The 13,311-nt window shown below is 36.7% G+C and overlaps 1 protein-coding gene across 1 annotated transcript in view; it reads left to right on the plus strand.

Moving 5' to 3' along the window:
* VWDE (von Willebrand factor D and EGF domains) overlaps positions 1-13,311 on the plus strand; it is a gene marked incomplete at its 3' end in the record, with an annotated part of 157,307 nt that overhangs the window by 13,463 nt on the left and 130,533 nt on the right. The window contains exon 5 of the mRNA XM_039360249.1: positions 11,222-11,406. Coding sequence (XP_039216183.1) covers positions 11,222-11,406 — 185 coding nt within the window. The remainder of the gene's footprint in view (positions 1-11,221; positions 11,407-13,311) is intronic.

Raw genomic sequence — 13,311 nt, forward strand, 5'->3', positions numbered from 1 at the left:
ACCAGCTGATGGGCGCAGAAGATCGGCGCTGCGGCAGCCTCCCCGCCACCCGCTTCTTCGGCTGGAGCAATTGCCAGGGCTTTCATGGTCGCCGGCGGCAGGGAGCATGTCAGCAGCCATTGGGGACCCTGCCAGCGGTTCTGTGTCATGGAGGCTTGAGGCATAAGGTGCGGAGCGGGACGGTGCCGTGGGAGGCGGCAGGATGGAGGGATTACCTGCATCCTGCCAGTCGAACTCTGGAAGCCTGCCTGAATGAAGAATTTTAGGGGGAGTTGAAAGCAAGACAGGTTCCTAAGAGCATCGGAAATATGTGTTTTCTGATGGTCTTAGGCGACCCGTGAAAGGGTCGTTCAACCCCCAAAGGGGTTGCGGCCCACAGGCTGAGAACCGCTGCTTTAGAAGGCCACTTTTCATACATTTTTCAAAGGGAATACCACATCCAGTGGTGGAATTCAGCCGGTTCGCACCAGTTCAGCAGAACTGGTAGCTAACTTTTTGTTGCTCAGGCCCAGAATGGACTTCTGGAAGCGGCATCCACATATTTGAATCCCACCACTGACTACATCCACAGAAAACTGATACAAAAAGACTCAGTTCTAGCAAAGAAAGTGCTATCACTACTATATAATATAGTGTTACAGCTCTATACTAGTAAATGGATATACAGTAGAATGGATATACAGATTTCTAGGGAAATCTGCAAATGGCAGCAGATTAGTTCTAAAGAAAAATAGCTGCTCTATCCTGCTATCCCAAAGCATCTTGACTGAAAGGCAATGATGAATGGCTTCCCATGTAGCACAGACATCTGAGCAGAGAGACTCAGAAGTAAAGCTGCATGACCTGATTGTGCCCTTTATCGGGATCTTCTGAGTCAGTACAGTAGAGACTTCACTAGGATGAAAGGATCCCTTCCCCACGCCTTCCCACCCAATCCTTTTTTTGTTTTAGTCTCTTGCAGTATCCCAAATCTGATCCATACCATGCAGGGCTCACTGGAAAAATCTGTGGCTTAAGGTACTGTAAGATAAAAAAGAATAAGCAAAACTCACCTTTCACTTGTGTTTATTGACTAAAGCCTCCACTGATCACAGAGTTTTTCTTCATAGAGGAACATGCATGATTCTGCAATGTAATAATTCTGGACCTAACAATATTGCTTGGGCACTGATGACATAAAATGAGCAGAACGAGTCCAGAATCATGAAACATAAGTTAGAAAATAGATTTTGTAAGTAATTGAATGACGATAATAAATCTTCATAGTTGTAGGAACACATTTGAGACTAAACCATAATTAATTATTAGAGAATAATATCTCTTCCCAGTGAAGCAAAATGAACCTTAATAATTCATACAAAAAATACTACTTTCCCTAAGTACTTTTTAAAATCACCTCAGTATTCTAATAACACTCACATATTTGTGGTTTTGATGATTAAAAAACTGGATAATTAATAAAAAAGACCATAAAGAATTAACATCATAAATCTACTTACAAAAGAATCAGAAGGTTCTTTTTTCTGTTTCTTTCCATTCTCTTTGCACCTTTTCTCTTTTTTCTTCTTTCTTTTCTTAGTTTCTTTCACTCTTTATTAGTTTGTGTTAGTTTTCATATTTTTTTGTAAAACGTATAATAACATCTATATAAAAAAGAAAGTTTCAATTAAATAAAGGGGAGCTTTGTAAAATTCCAAAGCGTGTCTGAAAAGGGGTTTCGGTACAGTACCTGGGACATGTTGTTATGGTTTCAGCATCATTTAATCAGATTGGCACACATTAAAATGGCCAAAGGTTTCCCATATTTGGCAGCTATGTATACTTCTTAATGAAGAATTCGTATAGCGTAGCATTTAAATTAGTCAAAATCACTGCTTTACAAATAATGGAAATGCAACTTGATAGGGAGTGGTTAAAAAAAAAGATTGACAAATTTGGTGCTTTATTCTCCTATGTAATGGTATGTTGAAATAACCTTAGGAGATTGGACAAAGAGACGTTGCCAAGGGAATGGTCAGGCAAGAGGCAGCATAGTCCACAGGTGGACAGTGGGCACAGCAAGATGCTCAGAGGAGATCTTCCCTGTTTACTTGGACTGTAAAAGAAATGGGGGACAAATGTACTTTCAGGCTTGCAAGATTCTGTCAATGTAGCTTTATAATAAACTAGAATTAGCTTAGCTGACTCTGTTCCCTAACTTGTCATAGACTGACACATATTTAAGAATAAACATTTTATCTTGATAACAAGCAAGTTGCCTGCTTCCAGTTTCTTACAATTCTGATACTCAGCCTAGAACCTGCTACATATTTAAGCAATAGGCAAGGAAGTATTAGGGACAGGATTTAAATTTAAGAAACACCTTGCCCCAAGAAGAATGAATTATTCCATACAAATTGTGCTGAACCTCTGTTATTAAATTACACAGTTTTAATAAGTTTCCAAGCCTGGGATGTCTGAAGAGAGACCACAGCAAGTGTTGGTGAATAATAACTAAGCCTTTGATTTAATAAAGCTGAGTTTAGAGTCCTTTGGATGCAATAGACCAAATTTATTTGTGCACTATACGCTTTTGCATATATGTAAAGTTCCATTTACCTTTCATGCATGTATAAAATATGTACGATTTGCATGCACAAAATCCAATTCCCAATCCAATTTATAAAGAGAATATTTCCCCCAAAGTGACTATATTCCTCAAAAATATTCCTTGACCCCTGAAAAAGAATCCTTTTTCCTCAATTCTCCCAATAAAGTTTGTATTTTTCTTAATAGATTTGTTCTTACATATCCCATAGTCATTTTTAACCAATTCCCATGCCCAAAGTACTGCATTTGCCAGAATATTAAAACTATGGAGTGAAAACATCACTATTACATGAATTCCAAGGCCTGACTAAGACTGCCTTAGACAGTTCTCTGCCTGAGGCAGAGTAGCAAATTATTCCTCTTCTCTCTCAAGTCAGGGCTCTGTATACAGAGGTCTAGCCTAGCTGTTTTAGCACATGAGGCATTTTTTTTTTTGAAAAAAATCCAACATATCTTTCCTTCTAGCAACCAACAGAAATAGAATAATAACAAATGCAATAACAGTATACTGTCTTTTAATCTACTTCCTGAGCTGGTTAGTTCCCTCGGTCTTATATTAGAACCAATGTTCCATTAGATTATACTTCATCCCTATCATCCACAGACACACTTCTCATCAGCAATCTGTTCAGTGGTGGAGATGCCATAATATCAGTCAACTCAGGCTAGAAGATCCAATAACCATCCCAGTAATTGCTGTTACTATATGGGTCCCTCACCATTTTGCACTGCTTTGGTTTGCCAGAGTGAACCTAAAGTGGAATTAGCTCAAAATACTGAGCAATTTTTGAATTTGACATACAGCAGAGTAATATTTCCTTGTACTGACAGAAATAAAACACATGTTTTAATCTCACAAGTCAATATGGGAAGCAAGTCTGAGCAGGGCAAATGGGAGGGAATTTCTCTAAATTTGCTTTTCACTGTTTCTATTTATTTATTTATGTACTGGTGGCATAAATGAGACTGAGGGAGTTATAGTGAAGGGGATATTGACAAAAATCAGTTACCAATTTTAGGAAGAGTATGACAGAAGTATGTTCATTCTGGCTGTAATTAAATTGCATTATGGATTCTCTAAGGAAAAGAGGAATTCTTGGAAGGGGAAGCTGTGGAAATCAAAATTTAATCTGAATACAGACTCATATATTTTAAAAAATCAAGGCATTTACATTTATAACATTCCTGATCTTCACAGAAAAAATCATTTGGAGGTTATATCTTTAGCTGAAATTAGGTTGTAAGAGCTCGTGCATTTTGTCACATTGCTTCAATCTGAGAGATGCAAAAAAGGAAAAAAGCCAATCAATAACCATAATTATAATTTTCTTCTCATTGATTGCTCAGAAGTCTTCAAAGGCACCTTCATTAATTTAAAGTTTCTGTGCAAAATGTTTAGAATTTAAAAATCCTTTCCTAGGAAAAAAACAAAACAAAAATGAAAATTGTTCAATGTGGACAAGTTAGAATTTATAGTGATATCCAAATTCTACAAAGGCTAATAAAACCAGAAAAGAAATTCTCGTTCTAAAATATGCTAGGAGTTTTATTAGTTAAGTATTACAAGAAATAACCATATGGCCATTTTTTATTAGCAATGTGATAGCCTTGTCAGATGACAGCTTTACATGGGTATTTATTATTAGGAAGCCAATAAAAACTAATACTCAAATTAGTGCAGTTCAGCTTGCCTGCTACTCTCTATATTTGAGCAGTTGTGCCTTGCAATTCAGTTACATATTTCCAATACAATATTAACTTCACAATTCCTGCATGTCATTTGATGTTTTTTAAGACTTGAATTAACAATATCAACAGCCATTTTTTATTTTTTTTTTGTCCCTAAATGCAATGTAATCTGAGATCAATGAAATTTGCCACAAGTTCCTGCATTCAGGGCATAGTTTTAATCTGATTTTAATTTGCGTCTGGCTAAAACATCTAATCTTTGGAATTATTTTTCTCTAATTAGGTTTTTTTTTTAAAAAAATCTTACTTATTGAAGGATTCAGAAAAACCTGAAACTTTATACGTTATTTGAATGATTTTGATTAGTCTTAATGAAAAAGTTGTTTTCTTACGGATGTTGCATAATCTTGTTGGTTTCAAGTTTTTTAAAATTAATTAATTGCTTAATAGAAGACGGGGTTTTTGTATGTATGATTAGGTAATTATTTTCTCAGTAGCTAAATGGGGAGCACAGTTATCCAGCATTTTAGCAACAGCAGCATTTTTATAACTTAATGGAAAACCTAAGATGGTAAGTGACCTTCCTTTCAACTAAATAATGCTATAAACTTTTATGCAAATGAGCAGTACTTTCTGATTTGTTTCACAGAAACAATGAAAAAGATTATTCGTTTCTTCCAAATCCAGAATAATATGCTACCGAATTAACCTTTATTTTCAAAGCCATGTAATATTAAAAACACTTCAAAGTCCTGTCTGTGGTACAATGTTCCAGATTAAGTGGTTTGATGGTAGAATTAATGTAAAACATCAGAGGGTTCCCTATTCAAGTATTTATGTTTTGAATCAAACTTTAATCTGCTTTTTCATTTCAGTAATACTATTAGAATTGTAATGCTTTTCAACATATAACAGCTTGTTACATACTAATCATGTTGGCGACAAGGATACATCTCTATTATGATGAAAAATTGCTACAAATTTATTTGTTAATTAACAGCAATCCCTGTTGTTCCTATGGAAACAATGAGACTGTTTCAGATCTGATTCCCAAAACATGCTTCGGAGTGCATGTGGACATAAATATTGCAACTTAAAAGCAGTCAAGTCTTTATACAGAAGTGGCAGACAGAAACTATTGGTTGGATGCTTGGTGGATTGGAGGAGTACATTTATATAAATTACATAGTAAAAGCAAACTCCTTCCCTCTTTTAATTGTACTTTCCTTGGCCATGATAAACCATTTAGATAAGAATGAGGGAGGGAGTTTATAATGGGGGTGGAACTATGTAAATTGCATTCTTCTTTGATTATGAAGTTGAAGGAGCATAATATTGGCAGAAGCTCACATTCTATGGTGGCAACATGACACGGAGTGGAAACTATTTTATTTTTCATAAAATGAATTTTATGATTACAAAATCCACAAGCTAGAAGTAAATTCCAAAACATCTGAAAGGTTTTCTTCTTTTTTGTTCATCTAACAATAAAAAAAAAACAAAATAACCAAGGCTGGATTAGATTAGGTGGTTTGAGTAAATGGTTTGATGATGGAATGAACAAGGCTAACAGAAAACTACAGAGCTATTTACATCAAGGAACTCGTCTTCAAAAGCTATATATACATCATCATCTTATATCAATAAGCCAGCATTCTCAAAGATGGTGCCACTGAAATACATTAATCTGACTAAAAATGTTGGGAGTTGTACTCAGTTACATCTGAAGAGTTCCAGTTTGGAGAAGACAGTTGTAAACAATGAAGAAGTAAAATAGCTCCATCGTCACAGGCTCAGGTTAAATCTTGGCTGATCTCAATAAGTCAAGCAAAGCTGGACCTGGCTAGTGTCTGAATGGGAAACTTGCATGAATATCCAGCTGAAAAGTAAATAACCTTAGTAGTAACAAACTGTTATAACTGAATACTTGGGAGGCAAAATCAGTAAACAAGAAAAAAGCAAACGGTGTACCACCAAAATGGAAAATCAGGTTTGAAAATAAGATGCAAGCAAGCTAGAACAGATGAAAGAAAAGTTGAAAAATAAGAGGACCACCTAGAAATATCACCTAGAAACAAGGAAAATCAAGGAAACAATGGAAATAGTAAATTGTATTGATATACTTGGGACAAGTTACCTGAATGAATGCATTTGACATTGGAAAATCTGTGTCTCCAACTGGATCTGTGGGTTTCCTGTGGGACTGTTATCTTTCATCTGATCCTGATCTGTTCTCTTGCCTTTCAATTCCCTTTTGGTTGTGAGAGATTCTGGTACCGTTGCTTCCACAAACCACACCCACCTACTTACCTACCTACCTACCTACCTACCTGCCTATTGGTTGACTGGTTAAATTCCACTACAGATCTGACAGTCTTCTGAAAAAATAACAACAGCAACAAAAAAAGATCAGTATTGCTTTTAGCAGATGTAGCATTTGCCTCTCTGCAATGTTCAAAAGTATTGAATAATTTGTGAGACCTCCTAGATGGCCCTAATTTGGTTTGAATCACTTTAGGAGAGTACTGCTTGCATTCTGTTTTTGTGGTGTCGCAGACTATTTCAGATTTAAATTTTAGGTGAATTCTTAGCCTCCAAACAGTTCAGGCACTAGAGGAATCCTTTAATTCGCTGTGTTTTTGCTTCATGATTCTATCTTCCATCTTCCTATAGTAAGTATGCTATAGTAAGCAGACTTCGGAAGAAGCACGATTCTCTGCACAAGCATGATTTAGTCTTTCTGTCTCACATTAGCTATATACATTTAATCATATACATTGTTTTCACAGCTCATTTTTTCCCTTTCTCTTTTATATAATATATCAAGAAAATGCCTTGTGGTGTTTATGTTGCATCATAGAAAATATGCCTGAAATCAGCATTTCTTAGACTTGTTTTTGATCAACAAAAGGCCTATTTTAAAGCAGTCCCCTAGCAATTTTCAGAATTTATATGAAACAAGCCTGGTCCATCTTGTGTCAGTTATGTTTCTTAAAAACAAACAAAACAGAACAGCCTTTAGATTCAGAAAAGAACCTGCTGCTTATCATACATTTAAATCTAGTGGCATCCATGAAGGTGCAGCAGAGAGAGGGAGGGAGAGAGAGGGAGAGATCCAATGGGATTCTCATGCTTCTGTTTTGGCATGTTGTAAAAGGCATTCTCAGCATGGAAAGTATGACGTTGTTTAATATAGTGATTAAAGTTTAGGAATCAATGAGGGAGGAGGAGGAGGAGATTGTTTACCATCAAGAACATAATTGAATTAATATCATTTATTATCTTTATTTGTCACAATTCATTTAGGCAGTTGTACTTTCTCTTACATTATATCTAGTGTACCTCAAAGCTAAAAAAAAGGTAGCAAACAGGTTTATCATTTATCCATAACAGCAATATCAAAGTTGCTATTTTCAACACATAATGGTGAAAGATTAGGATTCCACAAGGGAAAAAAAGAATAAAAGATCATGATGATTCTTTAGATTTATATGGCACATTTCATTCGGGTACACTAGAGCTAAAGGCAGCATATATCCTGCACCAGGCACTATGTATAGTGCTGCCTCCTATTTTTCCCTACCACAACAGTCCTGTGAGGTAGGCTGATCTGAGAGAGAGTGACTAGCCAAAAATCGTGCAGTAACACAAAGTGGTCCTAGTTCAAGATCTTAACTATCCTACTACATTGGAATCTACCATTTACAAAGTTTTATTGCCCTTTGAAAAATATTTGTTTGTTTTCTTCAATCGCTAGAACTTTTCAGTGTTTTGAGATTTTTTGGGGGGCACAAGCTAATAGGCAAACCATTCAATATCACAATAGTCCAAATCTATGCCCCAACCACTGGTGCTGAAGAGGATGAAATTGACCAGTTTTATGAAGCCCTACAGCACCTTATAGAATTAACACCCAAAAATGATGTCCTTATCATCATGGGGGATTGGAATGCTAAGGTAGGAAGCCAAAAGATAACAGGAATAACAGGCAAGTTTGGCCTTGGAATACAAAATGAAGCAGGGCACAGGCTAATAGAATTTTGTCAAGAGAATACGATGGTCATAACAAACACTCTTTTCCAACAACCCAAGAGACGGCTCTACACATGGACATCACCAGACGGTCAACATAGAAATCAGATTGACTATGTGCTCTGCAGCCAAAGATGGAGAAGCTCTTTACAGTCAGTAAAAACAAGACCAGGAGCTGACTGTGGCTCAGATCATGAGCTTCTCGTTGCAAAATTTAGGCTTAAATTGAAAAAAGTAGGGAAAAGCACTAGGCCACTCAGGTATGAACTAAATCATATTCCTGATGAATATACAGTAGAGGTGACAAATATATTTAAGGAATTAGATCTGATAGACAGAGTGCCTGAAGAACTATGGATGGAAGTTTGCAATATTGTACAAGAGGTAGCAACTAAAACCATCCCAAAGAAAAAGAAATGCAAGAAAGCAAAAGGGCTGTCTGAGGAAGCTTTGCAAATAGCTGAGGAAAGAAGGGAAGCGAAAGGCCAGGGAGAAAGAAAAAGATACACCCAATTGAATGCAGAATTCCAGAGAATAGCTAGAAGAGATAAGAATGCCTTCTTAAATGAACAGTGCAAAGAAATAGAAGAAAACAACAGAATAGGGAGGACCAGAGATCTCTTCAAGAAAATTGGAGATATGAAGGGAATGTTTCATGCAAAGATGGGCATGATAAAGGACCAAAATGGCAGAGACCTAACAGAGGCAGAAGAGATTAAGAAGAGATGGCAAAACTAGACAGAAGAACTGTACAAGAATGAGCTTAACATCCCAGATAACCACAATGAGATGGTCACTGACCTCGAACCAGACATCCTAGAATGTGAAGTGAAATGGGCCTTAGAAAATCTGAGCAACAACAAAGCTAGTGGAGGTGACAGTATTCCAGCTGAGCTATTCAAAATCTTAAAAGACGATGCAGTAAAAGTGCTACACTCAATTTACCAGCAAATTTGGAAAACTCAACAGTAGCCACAGGATTGGAAAAGGTCAGTTTACATTCCAATTCCAAAAAAAGGCAACGCCAAAGAATGTTCAAACTATCGCAACATTGCACTCATTTCACATGCTAGTAAAGTTATGCTTAAAATCCTACAAGCTAGACTCCAGCAGTATGTAGATCGAGAAATACCAGAAGTACAGGCAGGATTTCGAAGAGGCAGAGGAACTAGAGATCAAATTGCCAACATACACTGGATCATGGAGAAAGCTAGGGAGTTCCAGAAAAACATCTACTTCTGCTTCATTGACTATGCTAAAGCCTTTGATTGTGTGGATCACAACAAATTGTGGCAAGTTCTTAAAGAGATGGGAGTACCAGACCATTTCATTTGTCTCTTGAGAAACTTATATGCGGGTCAAGAAGCAACAGTGAGAACTGGACACGGAACCACTGATTGGTTCAAAATTGGAAAAGGAGTCCGGCAAGGCTGTATACTGTAGCCCTGCCTATTTAACTTATATGCAGAGCACATCATGAGAAAGGCAGGGCTAGATGAATCAAAAGTTGGAATTAAGATTGCCGGGAGAAATATCAACAACCTAAGATATGCAGATGATACCACTCTAATGGCAGAAAGTGAAGAGGAATAAAGAGCCTCTTGATGCTGGTGAAGAAGGAGAGTGCAAAAGTTGGCTTGAAACTCAACATTAAGAAAACCAAAATCATGGCATCCGGCCCTCTCAATTCCTGGCAAATAGATGGGGAAGAAATGGAGGTAGTGACAGATTTTATTTCTCTGGGCTCAAAGATCACCTCAGATGGGGACTGCAGCCAAGAAATTAAAAGACGCTTGCTCCTGGTGAGGAAAGCTATGGCAAATCTAGACAGCATTCTAAAAAGCAGAGACATCACCCTGCCAACAAAAGTGCGTATAGTCCAGGCCATGTTTTCCCAGTTGCAATGTATGGCTGTGAAAGTTGGACCATAAGAAAGGCTGAGCGCCAAAGAATTGAGGCCTTTGAACTATGGTGCTGGAGAAGACTCCTGCGAGTCCCTTGGACTGCAAGGCGTTCAAACCGGTCAGTCCTAGACGAGATCAACCCTGACTGCTCTTTAGAAGGCCAGATCCTGAAGTTGAAACTCAAATACTTTGGCCACCTAATGAGAAGGAAGGACTCACTGGAGAAGGGCCTAATGCTGGGAAAGATTGAGGGCAATAGAAGAAGGGACGACAGAGAATGAGATGGCTGGATGGAGTCACTGAAGCAGTAGGTGTGAACTTAAATGGACTCCAGAAGATGGTAGAGGACAGGAAGACCTGGAGGAACGTTGTCCATGGGGTCGCGATGGGTCGGACACGACTTCGCAATTAACAACAACAATAGAAAGTGGTGACTGACATGCCTCATGGGACCTGCAAGCAGAGCTTTCATATTGGAACCAAGGGAGACCCCAGATTAGTTTGAGAAATGATTGTACAATGAAAGTGGAGTCAGACTCCTAGAGAACCCTAATAAATATGGAGGTTCAAATTCCTCAGATGTCATAACTGAAAATTTTACAGAATTTGTCTTGTCTTTGAAAAGTATTTATATTTTCCGTTCCATTGAATGAAACTTATTTAAAAAATTAAAGAGTGGCTCCACTTGAAGTTTCAGGTCCTCCAAACTCTTAAGATGGAGTCATCTTTCCTTTTTGTTTCTCCCTTCAATTCATATATTCATTAAAAAAAAATCACCGATTCTTTCTATTCCTTGAAAGAAGAAACATATACCCGTTGGAATTTTTTTTGTAAAAAATCAAACTGAATGAAATTTTCAACCATCCCTATTTTGGAATATGAAAAATGAGTGCAAACATTCATACTGAGCTGTGATTTAATGTGAGCATAAAGCTACAGATACGATAAATGTATTGATTCTTATTGACAGTTATGATACTTCTATTCTCTTCCTTTTCTGCCCTTAGCTCCAGAATGCCTTCCAGAAGGACATCGTATTCTCCATCATGCCTATCGTAGCATCAATTTTGATTCTCTGGAATTGCAGGAAAAAGCCATTCAGGACATGATTTGTGATCATTCCCTTCCACAAGGCTGGTACCGCTTCATGATTGAAAACAAGCCTGCAGAAATGCCAACTAGGTGTATCGAAGTAAGTGAGATAAAATGAAATGGAATGAAATGTGCTCTCTCAATAAGTCTTTCATAAACCCAGGTTCTCCCAAACATTTGAGCTTGCAGCCCTGCAAACATGCCCATCAACTCCCAGAATCCTTAATCCTCTCCTATAATATTTAGGATTTCTGCGTTAACAGACCCTCAAACAACTGATTTTTTGAGTACTTGAGTGGCACCATCTTGCCTCAGATGCACTCTTCTATCTTAATTAGTGGGTAAGGTACATTAAAAGAGAACAATGTATGATTAGGAGCACAAAGGAATTTCCTCATCCAGGGAGCAGCTTGATATACAGATCTAATCAAATTTATTTCTTTTTATATGCAAATGAATTCACCTCATGCTTTCTGAAGCTCAAAAAATTCATCTCACAGGCTGAAATATTATTAATAGTTCAACACTTCTACTGTATTATAGCTCAAAGCCACTGCTGACATGTTTTGAGTCATATGAAATATGTGGTTGGATTAAGTGGCAAGTGTGAAGCAATTCAAGAACCTATTTTTTATTTTCATTTTTTTTTTACAGGAAGTTTTTAAATAATGCATTATCTGCTGCTGGGAAATAGGTAATTCAAAATATATTGGGCATTTGCTTGACGGAAAATCTTCAGTAGCTCTGATCAGTGACTTAAAGGTTATAGCACCTTTGAGGTTTTGCTTCTTTGATGGATAAGTTCTTGATTCAAAATAAATAATATATTACTTTGCTTCTTTTATAGATAACTTTGTAATTCAAAAGAAATAATAACTTTCTAATTCAAAGCACCACCTCACTTAAAAAATGTCTTCATTTAAACCACAACATTAAAATAGGATTCAAACTGAGATAAGGAAGTTCTGATTAAAAAAAAAATAAAACAATAAAGCTTATTTAAAAAGCAGTCACTCTGAATTTGGATCCATCTGCGTAGCTCTTGTGACCTCAAAAATATTTAAACTCTAATCTAACATTTAATAGCTTCCTTCTAGAAAAGATCAAAATGGCCTGATTAACACTATCAATTTGTTGACTGTGTGTATATCCCACTATATTTCAAGGTATAGTTAACCAGTTATCCCTATGATTAACAAAGACCACAATTTGTTAGTAAATGGAAGCACTGCTGGAGAGTAAAAGGTGATTTATATACTTACTAACTGTGATTCCTGTTATGATTCTTTGCAACAAGATATATAGGCTACTATGTGATCCAGATGGGTTTCCACTTATTTAAATATTACATATACAAATGTACAGATATACTGTATGAACTGGGCTTCATATGATTTCAGATATGTCATAAGAACGTGTATATAAGCTTGCTTACTCATGACATACACATGATCTCTGTCTGATGCATTCATGATTGTTTTATGTTTATAAATATTTCATATTTATTTTTTCATATTTATTTTTTTACTCTCAGTGACTATATTAAAGGCAGTGTGAATGCAGTGATTGTTTCACTTCTACTATTAAGAATCTTTCTTCATTCAGAAATACCTTGTGGTGCAATGGCATTAGGATCTATGTGTTATCAGAAAAAAATGTATGTATTTTAGTTGCTAATTGCTACTTAACTCAATAAGAGTAAATCCATTAGAGCTGAACCAAATATATGCAGCAGAGTTAATAACATCTCATTTAAATTATATTAATCAACTACTCCAGATGTGAAATCTGCCATACATTTTCAAGCCTTTTCAAACTTTGCAACCTCATATTTCAATATGTATTAATATGAACTAGGAATTGAAATGTAAATGGGCTGGTCCCATAGCATGAAGGACCGATGGCAGGTGGACCAAGGCAGTCATAGAATGGATCCCACTTGATAAAAAGCATCCACGAAAGAGACCTAAAACAAGATGGATAAGTATTGAGGGCCCAATTGGCA

This window comes from Crotalus tigris, unplaced genomic scaffold (assembly GCF_016545835.1).
Source record: "Crotalus tigris isolate CLP2741 ecotype Arizona unplaced genomic scaffold, ASM1654583v1 scf7180000019170.200965, whole genome shotgun sequence".
Classification (NCBI taxonomy): domain Eukaryota; kingdom Metazoa; phylum Chordata; class Lepidosauria; order Squamata; family Viperidae; genus Crotalus; species Crotalus tigris.